Source organism: Mesoplodon densirostris, chromosome 10 (genome assembly GCF_025265405.1).
Source record: "Mesoplodon densirostris isolate mMesDen1 chromosome 10, mMesDen1 primary haplotype, whole genome shotgun sequence".
Taxonomy (NCBI): Eukaryota; Metazoa; Chordata; class Mammalia; order Artiodactyla; family Ziphiidae; genus Mesoplodon; species Mesoplodon densirostris.
Genome location: NC_082670.1, coordinates 64,256,883 through 64,271,696, shown reverse-complemented (window position 1 = coordinate 64,271,696; position 14,814 = coordinate 64,256,883). Strand labels below are relative to the sequence as shown.

Here is a 14,814-nt window from a genome sequence, read left to right as displayed (position 1 = left end):
CCTCCTGCCCACCTTCAAGTCCAGTCCAAACCAAGATTCTATCTGCATGGTGACTAAAAGAGACCCCCGAGGGACTTCCCTGGTGGTCCAGTGGTTAAGACTCCCGGCTTCCACTGCAGGGGGTGCAGGTTCCATCCCTGGTCAGGGAACTAAGATCCCATGTGCCACATGGTGCGGCAAAAAAAAAAAAAGAGAGAGAAAGAGACCCCAGGGAGCATGGGAAGGAAGGAATTAAGGATGTCTTGAGACTTACACCAGAAAATCAGCTCGTGATCAAGTGAAAAGAAATGCAGAGGCCCCAGGCCCACAATGGAATCACCCCTTCGCAGGGAGAATGGGTCCCTTGGTGAAGGCTGATGAAACAGGGAAGCCTGAAGGAGAGGCAGAAGTTGCACATTGGTGGGGTCTGCCCACCCACTGCCCAAGAGAGAGGCTGGAGCCATTAAAATTTCGCTTGCTGAGTTCTTGTTCACCAAGGCACCATTGGATAACCTGGCTTCCTGAGGAGCAATGCCCCCAAGGAGAGAATGTTCTCACCCGACTGCTGTCAACCTCCAGGCTGCTTGAAATTAGTAATTTTCTTTCTGGTTTGTTCTCAGGTCCTGCATGGGTTATGTTTATTCAAGCATCAATAACTTCTGGAACTGAAAAGATTCAATCTCTGAGCTTACATGGCTGAAGGTCAGAACCAGATGAGTGACTCATTCTCCACGGTCAGTGTTCCCTGGTGGGGTCCTCTCTGTATGGCCAGTACCAGGACCCCCAATGTGATTGAGGGCTCTTTCCCCTAGCAGCCTCAAGCACCTCAACAAGACATCAGGTCTGGGACAGAAAGTAGGACCCAGTACTGCTGCAAAACAGAATCAGGTTTGAAGTTCCCTGTGAGGCACCAGCAAATGTTCTTGATCAGGACTTATGGCCTTTCCTAATAGTGTTGGAGAGGAAGGAGGAAAGGTCTTCCCCAGATTAGCCTTAAAATCTAATCGAGGAAAATTTTGTTGCCTAGATGATGGCATATTAAAGTGTTTAGCAAAAGCAAGAATTTATAAAAAATTGTCTCTGATCTATAGGAACTAGGGAACTTAATAAATCTTCCAGGATTTTTAGCCACACTTACGATATATCATACTGAGAAATTGCATTAGTATGTAGATGAGATGGGCAGAGGGCTGCGGGCTCCTGAAGCAATAGGACAACACTCCAGAGCATTCTTGTGGTAGTGAGTGTGTCTCTCCCGAGTAGAGTACCCAAGAGAAGGAAAGGGGGAAGGGAGACAGGTACGTGTTGCGTATCCTGATGACCTACTTTGTGCAGACACAGGGCTGGTAACCTTGACTATATAATAGCATGTTGAACCCTCACTGTGTAAATCATCTGCTGTTTGTTTTTTTTTAATCTCCATCATATTAAATCTCCATCATTTAAATCTCCGTCATATTCTTAAGGTGGCAAATGAGACAAAAAGCAGTACTTACTGTGTAAATACTGCTGGATCCCGCAGAGTAAAAAGGAACAGCCAACCCAAGGCTGGAGAAGGGCAGGAGCCAGAGACAGGTCTGTGGACTCAGCAGTAGGTTTGCTGATGACCTCTTTGGTGAACTGACTTGTCCGTGACTCAGCAACCCAAGGTCCAACCCCTTAGTTCAAGGGCAGAGAACATTATGGCCATAGCCAAAATTGGATTCTCCCGTATATCAGCCAGAGATGGCCAAGAGGATGGAGACATGCAGTGTAGACAAAACCTGAGAGAGCTCATCCATGCTGGATTTGTGAGCTGTTGTTCTCAGAGATGCCGTAGTGGCAAGGTCCCCAGGTTTCCCAACACCAGCTCCTGGTGTGATGCTCTCAAAGCATCATGAGTGCATTACAATGAGCATTCGTCCCTTTCACTACAAAACCTATTTTGCTCTTTATATTAAGAGCTTATATAGCGATGTAAAAATCAGTAATTAAAAGAAACAAACCACACTAACTTAAAGTTTTTCGCTGCAATAAGTACTTAACAAATTAACCTAATTAAATCAGACCTCTCTGAGGATTTGTACAATCCTTATTGTCTCTTTTCAAGTAAATGAATCTTTCCCACCGAGGAAAAGATGGTGTTGTGAGCAATACTCCTGCTTCTTTGTTTTCCCTGGGGTTGGAGGAGCTGGGGGCCTGGGAGGTACCTGCACCAACAGGGTTCCAGATGCAGTTTTGGTTTCCCCACTGAGCTACATTTACAGAAATTTAGAAAGCAGAAGGGAGGTAATAGACATTCTCCATCTCACAGAAACTGGTGCACACTGAGAATCCACAGGCCAGAGTTCTTTGCAGCAGTTATGACTCAGTAGATAAAGGGCACAGCCTAAGAATCAGCATTTTAACAGCCACTCCAGGTGATTTTTATCATGACACAAGTGTGGAAACATTGCAAGTCACCACGCTGCCTTCTCTATTGATTTTATGTAGCTGAGAAAGTTACTTCATCTCCTGAGGCCTCAATTTCCAGCCTTTGACTTGGGCACTATGATAGTGACCCATTATTATGTGCCAGTTGCCTAAAACTTCTTCAATGCAAAGTCTTTAATTAAAAAGCTGGAGACCCGATTTTCCATCTAATGAATGGGATGGAAAATTAACACCAGTACTGTACCAGAGTTTGGAGGGGCTGTGTGGGGAAGCTCTAGGTTTTGGGGAGATACCCATTCCATCTCCATCACTTACCAGGCTGGAGTAAAGCCAAGTTATTTAGCTCCTCCAACCTCAATTTCTCCACCTATGATATAGTTATGATTCATACCTTCATACCTACCCTGTACGATTTTGCAAGTTCTGAAAATGCTGCATGTAAGGGCCTATGTGTACTATTTGTAAAACTGGCGTTAATATGGTAGCTGCTGGTGATAGAAGTAATAGGAACAGGAGTCCCTGTTAGTGATATTTCTAAACCTAGCTCTGATCATTCTGTAAAGCAGACAGGGAGATCTGGCCCTGGGATGAGTGCTCATTGTAACGCCCATTATCAGTGGCTTTGAGAGCATCACGCCAGGAGCTGGTGTTGGGAAACCCTAGAGAGGCCGGTCCAATCAATACACTAACATTTGCTTTGTCATCAAGCCTCATGCCCATGTTGACACAAGTGGCCATTAGAGGACAATGACGAGCCGTGGCAGAAGTAATGGGCTGGAAGGAGGCGGCAGCACGCTGGATGTGGCACTTGAGGAGACAGTGTTTTAATCAATTGTAGGTGGTCATTAATGTCCGGATAAGGTTGGCTTGAGGTCAGGTGTGTTATCGCACTCAGACCCAGCCTCGGAAACAACGTGGGTTCCCAGCTCAAGAAGAAAGGGGGCTCTCAAGGTCTCAAAATCTTCTCAATGACCTCAACAGCAAGGGAGGCCGCCAGCAGGAATTTTACTGTACGATTCATGCTGTGTGGGCAGGAACTTTCAAGTACCCATTTCTCTAGAGGTAGGGGAAGCCACCCAAAACCAACTGATTAAGCTAATCAGTCAGTACTGAGAATGATGAAAAGTTCTGCCCCTGAAATTCTAACTTGCAGCTCTCTCTTCTCCTTTCTGAAAAGGACCAGGAGGCAAACAAAAGGAAGGGCTGACTTGCTCTCAGTGTTGCCTGCCTTTCAGGTGGCCATGATTCACTCATATTGTTTACTTTCTGTCTAGATTGAATGGAGAAACAAGAGAGGCTTATATACATTATAATTTGTCCACTAAGTGGATACGGTGCAGTTGTTAAAAATGGTTCTGGGATCCCTCTCATAGGCATGGAAATATTAGACCACAAAATATTAAGTGAAAAAAGCAAGATACAGAACTGTATACACAGTAGTAGTTCATGTTTATAAGGAAAAAATGTGCCCACACCCACAATGAAGTCGGGAAGAGCACACATGAAGAGATTGACACTAATCATCCCCACGGCAGGGTGCCCTCAACAGTGTCTATGTGATAATAATGAAAACTGTTTCCAGGGGGGGGATGATGAGCATTTTAAATTTCCTTCCTTATGACTCTCTGTACTCTCCAAGTTTTCCTTATGAAATGTATGTCGTTTAGTTTTAAAAGTGCAGAAAATGAAAAGGGGGCAGCCACAAACAGGCACTACAGCATTCTTTGTAATAGTTTAAAAAATGGCAGTATCTAAAAATCTGACAGTAGGGGGAAAAGTTAAGTAAAATCTGGTGTATTCATCCAATGACATGTTAACTGGCCTTAAGATTTCATTCTGAAGTCTAGCACCTTGGTGAAGATGTTGCTGCAGACAGGCTCTCTCGGGGCCACTTCCATTCTTTCCCTCCTGTACAAGGGTGCCCCATCATAGCTTGGGTTCCTGCAGATGAACTGGCTTCTGAGGAACAGGTCCTCTGCTGCTATCACTGCTCCCATGTCCCAGGCATGTGCACCCTGGAAGCCCAGACTGCCACCTGCTGCTCCACTCCGTGCAAGGATTCTGTGAGCCACGAAGCTTTGGAAATAAACCCCTTTCTTCTTAAAATGGAAATACATGTAGGGAAAGGTTCATTACCATGTTCTTCCTTTCTAAAAAGTGAGGTACAAAACTCTCTCTAGAGCATTATCACAGCCATGTTGGAAAAGAAGAAAAACCCCAATCAGAAAAAAGACTGAAAGGGAATGCAACCAAAGCATGACAGTGACTGATTGTCTTTGGCCTCTAAGATCATGGGAGGACTCTTCTTGTTTATGTTTCTGTCTTTTGCACAATTTCTCTAATACGAGTACGTGTTGACAAGTTTTTAAAAGTTAACATTTCATAAGAAAGATCAACTGTCACTGGAGTCTCTCCACAAAAGTGCAGAGAGGATTTTTGTGGTCTCCTCACGGCCACCTGTGTGTCCCAGTGTGGACTCCGTAGCTGGAGCTGGGGGTCCTGCTGGCACTGGCGTCTCTTCCTCTCTTCTTTGACTCCCCTTCCCATCCTCTGTATCTTTTCTTCCTTTCTCTATTAATATTGACATTCATGGGCACATCTTATTTTCCAGATGTTTTCCTTCCTCCGAATCCTCCACCTGAGATTAAATACTAAGGAAGCATGATAACAGTAAATAATGATTTTCATCGTAACAATCACAGTATAATAGGACAAGTGGAGCCCTTTGAACCACGTTGAATAACTAGTGGTTTATTCTGCATCCTGCATCCCTGGATGAAGCAAATTTTGCCCTTTTCCACCTGGAGCCATCAAGCGGTGAGATAATCAACAGGATGAGTGAAGGCAGTGAACAGGAGACCACCTTCACTAGGAAGATGCCAGTGGCAAGTGCAGCGAGGGCTTCCCAGTAGCTACAGCTTGCATCCGTCCAACCACCGCTCCAGAGTGTCAGAGTGCTGGCAGTTGAGGGTCCAGTAGGTCCTGCGGGGAGGAAAGCCAGGGAGAGTGAACCGGAGGGGGCTCCCCATACTCACAGCTCGGCATCTCCAGGGAGCTCAGCTCCCTCTGGCCAATTTAAACCCACTGCCTGGTCCCTGGAGCATTTGGTTGGGCACAGTTCTGAAAGCTTTCTTGCATCCCAAGTATGTCTCTCTCGCTGGCTGGTTCCACCACCCACTGGCATGAGTGCTGGTGCTCCTTCCATCCTGCTCACAGCATCTCCCCTTCCCATAAACCCCACACTGCAAGATGGGGAGGCTGAGCTGTGAACTGCGAAATCCTTCTCCAACCCTGCAAAGCATTTGTAGCTTCTCTGAAGTGAGCATCAGAGAAGCTCTGTGACATGTATGGTGAGTACTTGGCAGATCCTAGTTCTGAAACTGGGACACTTGTCCCACGGCCACGGCCTCTTGTTACCTTTCCATGCACCTGCTTCACCCCTCACCTTCCAAAATTCCTTCCAGCTCCTCAACCTAGGTCAGCTGGACTGAGTTTCTCTAACCTTTTCTCTTGGTCCCCCAAACATGACCCTCCTATTCCCAGCCTCTTGGCCAGAATCCAGACCCCAGGTCCTCCTCTCCCACCCTAGAAGTGGTGGGAGTCACCAGGCCACTGCAGACCATTAGACATCAGTTCGTCCCATCCCTCGACCGGGTATGAAGCTCTATGAGTCTTCCAGGTTAGGGGGTCACACAGTTGGAGAAGGGGCGGTGGCCCCCTGGCTCCTCATAGCTACAAAGCAGCAGGGAAAACACACACAGACGTATTTTCAGAAATTGCAGCGCCCTCCATAGCCCCTGGCAGGCACTGCAGAAGGGACTCCTTGGGGAGGCGAGTGGGGGGAGCCTGGGTCTTCTCCCTTCCTGTCCGCCCCAAGTTCCACAGAGCAGCCTGATCTGAGCTTTGGAAAAGCCATGGCAGCTTATTAGCTTAATAAGAGCTCACTTCACTGGGAATCCTGAGCAAGTAAGAGGCCTTGATCAGACTGACCCAGAACATCTCTACTTAGTGCCATACAATGAAGATGGTTTTAGCTCATTAGTGCTTGCCCTAGGGGGCCAGCCAAGTTTCCAAATTAATTGGAAAGTCAAGACTATGCATGAAAGATATTTCTAACACTCAGAAGACAGTTAACATTAACAAAAGGATTCCCACTTTAAAATGCAATCTATTAAATTAGTGAGAAAAATAGGTTAACGTATAAGTGGTGTTGAGACCACCGACCAGCCCTTTGAAAAATATGAAGGTGGATGCCCTGTCTCACTTTTTAATACCAAAAGAATTTCCAAGAAGGACCAACATTTAAGTATAAAACCATGACAATTCTATTTTATAATTTATTTAACAAAAACTTAACATAGGGTATTTTGTGCCAGGGACTGTTCTAATATAGAGGAAAACATGGCTTGATTTCTTTAGAATCTTTCATCTTAATCTTGGTTGCTATACACTTACAGTCCCAAACCAGTGGGACTTGATGAGTGGGTGAAAGTCATTAATACAGGCTACTTACCACGCTCCCGTTCCTCTTTTTTCTTTTACAATTTTCTTGGCACATTCAATTGTCTCCTTTAAATTTGGATTCAGTAAAGCTGTGAAGAAAATGAAGTGGAATGAAACCATGTCACCACTTGGCAGCTAAGTCAGAATGATGTCAAGGAAGCTACCAGGGGCTCACGTTAAAGAGGCTTCCATGTGATTCCAAGAATAAATCTATCCCTGTATTTTTCTCAGACAACACTGGGAAGTAGCAGGATGTGGTCATCTTTTACTAAATCTATTGATTTTTTCTTATAATTCTTATAATAATATTTTCATTAAAAATGTATATAATGGGGACTTCCCTGGTGGTCCAATGGTAAAGAATCTGCCTTCCAATGCAGGGGACATGGGTTTGATCCCTGGTCGGGGAACTAAGATCCCACATGCCGCGGGGCAACTAAGCCCGCGCGCCACAACTAGAGAAGAGAAAACCTGCACGCCACAACTAGAGAGAAGACGGCACGCTGCAAGAAAGAGCCCATGTGCCACAACTAAGACCCGATGCAGCCAAAAAAAATGTATATGTATAGTGAATATCCTGTGCTAGGCTATAGAAGAAGCAGTGGAGATAGAATAAGAAACACAATAAATCCATCCCTGCCTTCATAACGCCTACAGTCTGGAAGGGGGTAGATAAAGATTATAGACAATTATAATACAAAGGATACCTGGAACCATGGGGGAACGCAGCATTGAGTGGGGACACCTAATTCAGAGTTGAATTAGGGTCAGGGAAGGGTTATTGGGCCAAGTGACATCTAGTGGAGTAGGTAAGGGAAAGGGGTTGAGGACATCACAGAAGGAAAACTGTTCCAGGCAGAAGGAACAGCATGTGAGAGGGCCCAGAGGTGCCCCTGAAGAACCAACATGTCTATGCATCCATCCTTCCATTCCCTCCTTGGACTGTGAAACCAAGACCTCCCACCTGGGACCCCCTCCTTCTTGACCACACCACAGTCTCCCCCCTTCCATAACCTAGTCTGATTGCTTCTCCTTAAAACATTATTTCATTGCCCCCTCGTTGCCTGGAAAACAGAACCTCAAATCCTTGGCTTAGTCCAGCTTTGCCCAACGTGGCTTTCTACTTCCACTGCTTTCCTCCACGACCCCACCATTCAAGACATGTCGAGGGGCAGGAGGCAAAGACAGTGCCAACCCTGATGGTACTGATATCCACAGCTTGGGGGTCATGCACAGATCCTCTTCCCAGACTTTGTTCACACTTATCTCCCAACCTGCATCTGCTCATCCAAAAGTATAGTCCTTAGAAGTCTGTCACTGACCACCTAGCCCACTGTGCCCTCTCCCCTTTTCTGAATAAAACGTCACTTTGATTCGGCACTTATCTGTTATATACATGCATACAAACATACTTACCTGCATAGTATGCATGCATACATACATGTATCAGTCCTAATGCCCAACTATCTTGTAAATTCTTTAAATAAAGGAAAATTGTGTTCATCAAGCACCAGACACCATGCTCAGGACTTAAGACTTGTAAAAGCCTTGTGGGAGCACCCCTCACTCCCCCCCCCGCAAAAAAAAGCCTCATCCCTATTCTGATCTGTAGCTCATGGATTAGTTTTGCCTGTTTCTAAACTTTATATGTGGATTCATATAGTACGTACTCTGTGTGACTACCTTATTTTATTCAATATTATGTGAAATTTATCCATGTTGTTGCTTATAGCTGTAACATATTCATTTCCATTAATGTGTGATTAGAAAAAAAAGAACATATTTAGGAAAACATTCCTTCATGCACTTTGGTTTTTAAAAAGAGTCTCTAAATAAGAATATACCATGATCTATTTATCCATTCAATTGTTGATGGATATTTGCTCCAGTTTTGGGGTTTTATTTTAAAAAAAGCTGCTAAGATCAAATAAAATAAAAGCCTTGTCAGGTAGGTACTATTATTAACTCCATTTTCTTTTTAAATTTTTATTATTTATTTATTTATTTTTGGCTGCATTGGGTCTTCGTTGCTTCACGCGGGCTTTCTCTAGTTGCGGTGGCTTCTCTTGTTGTGGAGCATGGGCTATAGACACGTGGGCTTCAGTAGTTGTGGCACATGGGCTCCAGAGCACAGGCTCAGTAGTTGTGGTGCATGGGCTTTGTTGCTTCATGGCATGTGGGATTTTCCCAGACCAGGGATCAAACCTGTGTCTCTGGCATTGGCAGGTGGATTCTTAACCACTGCACCACCAGGGAAGTCCCATAACTCCATTTTCTAGATAAGAAAACTGAGGCTCAAATCACATAACTAGTAGGAGGTGGAGCCAAGGTTCTGTCTACCTTGAAGCCTGTGCTTTTTCTGTTCCCCACCCTGCCTGACAGGAAAACTATGCAATTCCTCTGAATTGCCCCCAGTACTTAGCACAAGGTCTAGCCCCTCTAGATGGTGCCTTGTGAGTCCTGTTGGCTTGTGGTTACAAATTCCCAGGGAAGACTGTCTTTCCCCTTTCTCTAGAGTGTCTTCCCTTTGGGGTTTTCTAGCTCATCCCTTTCAGCTGACAGGGTAGCTCTCAGGGCTCTCAGGTCTCCTTGAAGGTCACCAGTGCACCTCCGTACCTTGCTCAGACCCTGTCTACACAGTGACCTCAAACCCCCAGTGTCATCATCAGCTTCAGTCTTCACTTATCTCTCTGCATTCTTGCTCCTCTTTTTAGCCTCTAGGGATTTCTTACTTTCTTGCCAGTTCAGCTAGGTACTTTAAAAGATGGGGGTATTTTGGTTTTGTTTTTTTACTTTTTTACATTTTATCTAGTGGGAGGGTTTTTCAGGGTATCTAGTCCACTGTATTTTCATCACAGCACTCAATACCACCTCTATTACAGATAATTGTATCGGATTCTGGAGATAAAAATACATAACCTTCTTATGAGACATAAATTACAGCCCATCTTCTCCCGGTGATCACTCTGCCTGTCAAAGTGGCCGCCTCCGCTCCCCTTGAAGAAGAGTGTCTTCTAGATTAGGCCCAGCCAGAGCCCTCTGCCCTTACCCGTCAGGCTCCTCCCTGCCTCCCCCTCTGCTCACCTGGACGTGGGTCTCCATTGCTGCGTCCCAGGCTGCCCAGCCTGACTCACCGCAGCCCCTTCTCCTCGCGGACCTTTGGCAGTGCAGTGCTCTGCTTGGCCTCCCTGGGGTCCACCCTGGATTTGGCTCAGCTCCGTCTTTGCCAGGCCCTCTTTCTCCCAGCTCCAAACTTGTAAACGCTGGCCAGCCCTCTGAGCTCAACGCGGCCGCCCCCGGGCCCCAGGGTGGAAGGAGGGAGGGATCTACCAGAGCAGGACACGTGGCAACGGTTCTTGCCGTGGTCACACCAGTCACGGTTGCGGATCTGAAAGAAGCCGTAGCCGGTGTAGTCACCGCGCAAGCTGTCGTAGGCAGCAGTGGGGTTGAACTTGCTCTCAAAATAAGCCAGGCACACCCCGAAGATGGAACGGGAGGGGTGTGGCTCAGAGGAGAGCTGGGGAAGCCTGGGGAGGGGCCAGTGGGAAAAGACGTGAGGAGTGGGGCTGAGAGGGGCTACTTACAGTTTTCGAGGCTGTAGCCCTCAAAATCAGGCCTCCTTTGTGGAGTTTCTTAGCCACCACACAGTGCCCCAAGACAGCAGCGCCACTTGGAACCACCAGGTACCCAATGAGGGAGAGCACCATGGGCGCCTTCATCCTCTCCAGCTCAGGGTGACGGCCGCCAGGTGAGTGGATGGAGTCACAGGTAATTCCCACCGAGATCACTGGGACTCTGGCCGAAGAGAAGGGTGCTGTGGGACTGGGGGTGTGCAATTCAGTGTGTTCAGAAAAAGGGGATGCCCTCCTGGCTTAATCACAATGCTTCTTCCCATCCTAATTCTGTGTTTCGTGTCACTGCAAACCCATGGTACCCAAGGCCCTACCTCTTCTCCTCCCCTTCACCTCCTGTTTTCTCCGGAAACTGCTCTCTCCAAAGTCTCCTTCCCACCCCCCACCCCCATTCTTTCCCTCCAGCAAAACCCAATGAATGCTTCTTGGTTTTTTTCACACTCATTTCTCCTTGACAGTAGATACAGATGCTCAAATGCTTTCTTCCTCTTTACTGTGAAAGCAGAACTTGTTCATGAAACACATTTTCGAAAATAGAAAATGAGAAAAGAAAAAAATAATTCATCATGGTCCCACCATGATGAGCACAACAGCCACTGTCATGTTGAATTACTCCCACCATTGCCTTTTATCCTGGAATATATTCTGAGCTGTGGTCTTAACCTTTACACAGTCTTGACTCCAGATTTTCTACAAACCAAACTCCAGTGACCGTTTCTCTCATTGTCCTCACAAGGAGACCTGGTCCAGCCCGGACCTGCCAGTGATTAGCTGGGTCGTCACTGGAAAGAGCAGAGAAGTCTCTTAGCCTCACAGCACCTCTGCTTTCACACCTCTCTTCCTCTTGTTCACCTTCACACCGTGACATTCACCTTGCAGATTTCTTTGTACCTGTCCATCTCATTCCCACCCAGGTCCTTTGCACCTGCTATTCCTTCTGCCTTGAACATGATTCCCCCAATCACCACAGAGCTTGCTCTTTCCTGTCATGGTCTCAGCTCAAACAAGCTCACCACTTCAAATAGGATTGTCTGACCACTGCCCCATCCCAGAAAATAGTTTTCATTTTCTTCACAATATAAGTAAATTTCAGAAAGTTCCTTGTTCATTTATTCATTCATTTGTCTACCTCCCATACCAGAGTGTAAGCACCAGGCATGCAGAAAACTGGCCTGTCTTGTCCTCTGCGTTAGCCTCAGAATTTAGAACGGAACCTGGGGCACAGTAGGTGCTCAGTGAATCTTTGATGAATGAATGAATGAATGATTGAACAAAAACGTACTCTTCCCAACAGAACTGTCATCGGATGAGCAATAAGTGAATGTGCTGATGAGCATCTCCTGCAGCTGGGAATAGTCATGCCTGTCCCAGTTCGTGCCCACCGTACACCCACTTACCATCCTTCTGCAGGCCCTTGGTGCCTCCTCGGGGGAAGGGAAGAGCAGCCACTGCAACAGGCTCAAAGTTTATTGCAGGAAAGTTCTATCTACATTCCGCTCCCTGGATTTTTCAGATGTCACTTCCTTGATAACCCGTTTGCCTTCACCCAAGAGCTTCCAAACCATAAGTCCTTCTTCGCGACCTGCTCTTCTAGAATCTTTTCTATGACATCTGTTGCTATGCACCAGGGTATTCTGAAACAGGGAGGGGTTGGTCACCAGCACATTTGTATTAGTTTTCTATTGCTGCTATAACAAGTCACCTCCAACTTAGCAGCTAAAACAACACAAATGTATGAACTCAAAGTTCTATAGGTCAGAAGTCTAACAGGGCTCACCAGGCTAAAAGCAAGGTGTTGGCAGGGCCATGCTCCCTTCTGGGGGCCCTAAAGGAGGATCCACTCCCTTGCTCATTGGGCTCTTGGCAGAATACAGTCCTTGTAGCTGTAGCACCGAGATCTCTGTTTCCTTGCCGGCTGTCAGCTGAGGGTCATTCCCAGCTGCCAGGGGCCATCTGCATTTCTGGACTCTACCTCCTTCCTCTAACTTCAAAGACAGCAAGGGTGGGTGAAAACTCTCTTTCACGCTGAATCTCATCTGCCTCTCCTTCCATTGTTGTATCTCATGGACTCCCTCCTGCTTTTAAGGACACATGTGATTACACTGGCTCACCCAGACCCTCCAGGATAATCTCCCCATTTATGTCATTTGGAGTTACCCCCAAACAAGCTTCTGCCAGTGGGCCTGGACTGGCAGAGTGAGGGTATGTTCATTTCTACTATGGGGCACCCACATGCTGCTTCTGGGAGGTTTTCTAGGGGAGCGGCCCTGACTGGGTCCTGGGATCCCCAGAAGCTCTGATGCTATAATCCCTCTCCCAGGAATAATGCATCAGCACCCATTCCTCACTGACCATGACCTAACGGAATTTGCATGAGGGGAGAAAACTGTGGCCTTGGGAGTCAATATTATAAGTGTTTATTGTTATCTGGACATTCTCTGGGTTCTGGGAATGGCAGGGGATGTGCTTGCCCTGAGGAAGGCGCACTGTGGGACCATCCTCTCCTGCAGCCCTAGAACCTGATGTAGTTTCCTTCCCTCCCTGGCCCGTATTAATTACAAAGGGGGAAATATGCTTTGCGTGGAGAAATCTTGACAGCACCACTCTAACCAAGGTGTCAGGCTTGGCACTGACAGTAGTAGGATGGCCTGACATTATGTGTCACTCGTGCCCTACGGGGGAAGCTACGCAACATCACACTGGCCCCTCACATTCTGTTCCCCAGGCCTGGTGACCCAAGAAAATGCATCAATCATTAAGCTCCATGGTCCTGAGTCTTCCAGCAAAGCTGCTAGGATCCCTCCTCCCACAAGTGGAGAACACCTGCGTACACACGAAGGCCACCTTTAGCTCCAGAATGCAGAGATGTGTGCATAAGGGGGCCCCTGCCAACTGTTCCATCACAGCTTTGGTTATTGTAAAGATCATTTGTCAACTATAATCCAACTGTAAGATAAATTTGACTGCTTCAAGTCCCAAGTCCACTACAGGAGCCAGGATCCCTGAATTGGGGCCAGGATCAGCCACTTCTAAGTCGGGGACAGGGAGCCAGTCCTGAATCCCTGAGTTTCACCTGCTCTTGCAGGGCTGAGCCCTCTCAGTTTGCCCCAGCCCTGGGCCCTAGCCGGACTTCTCCTGAGCCTTCCCCAACAGATGGATCTCCATCTGCTCCTCAGACATCACCCGATAACACAATCTATAATTACATTTGTATCTGTGTCAATATCTGCATCTATATCTGTACAGCATCTGCAAAAAAAAAAAATGCCTGGAGACAAGAAAAGATGCTGGCCAGCCAATCCTACAGACACTCAAAAACATGCAAGGTAGAAGTTCCCTCTGAAATGATCTAGTTTACCTGTTCTCAAAAGTGTTTCTTGCCAGTGAAGCCAGTCTCATGCAGAAACCCTCGAAGCCAGCTCACTTTCTTTGCTGCCTTTGCAAGTGGCCCGTAGGGACGATATCAGGGCCTGAGGAAAATGCATCCAGTTCATCATGTTATTCATATCTGAGTAAGGCAGAAACAGGACCAGGTCCGGACCTCAGGGCTTCTGAGCCCAAAGAACGAGTTCTGAGAATATATTTTTGGTCGTCCAGCCAAAACCATTCCTGCCTAAAAGAACCGCAGTGGTGGGCAGAGACCCCTGAATTGGGCAGGACCCCTGTCTCTGGCCTAGGGGTAGGTGTATGACCTAGTTCTGGCCTGTAGGATGTAAGGGAAAATGCACTGAGGAGAGGTCTCCTGGGAATGATTTCCCTTTGGTAACAGAGACAAGGAAGGACAGAGTCCCATTCGAGGCCACCCTGCTTCCCCTTTGAACTCGGCCTCACGAAGCATGATGCTGCCATTATTTGACATTAGGGGACCTAGAAAATGACACTAATACCAAATCAGAGCCTGATACCCCTGATCTCTGAATCACTATCAGCAGTCGCCCATCTCCAGACTTCTTCTTACGCAAGAAAAATAAAGCTCTGTGGCGTGAGCCCCCTTTTGTCACGCATTGTACCTGCTGCTGAAAGCATCTCTGACAGATTCAGGGATTTGTGTAAATCTGCCACACGTTTATTTTCAAATCCAAGCATTTTTAGCTGTGGTGTTGCTTCCCGAGTTTGAAAAGATATTTTTATACTTCAGCTGAAATGGCAACAGAAAGAAAACAGCCGCACTTTTGTGTACTCACTGAGGGGTTGTCTGAGGCAAAGTGTGTTCGCGGAAAGGGAGAGGAGGTGTTTTCTTTTATGAAGATTTTTGTTGTTGCCCGTGTAGGACAAAGCCTCCCTCGGA

General features: G+C 46.8%; 1 protein-coding gene across 1 annotated transcript; it reads right to left on the bottom strand.

The window, feature by feature from the left end:
- Positions 1-5,303: 5,303 nt before the first annotated feature.
- Positions 5,304-10,613, bottom strand: LYZL4 (lysozyme like 4). Its single transcript, XM_060111156.1, is given in 5 exon segments — positions 5,304-5,373; positions 6,905-6,983; positions 10,225-10,374; positions 10,479-10,505; positions 10,508-10,613. Coding segments are annotated over 5 exon segments (432 nt in total).
- Between the last annotated feature and the right edge of the window lie 4,201 nt (positions 10,614-14,814).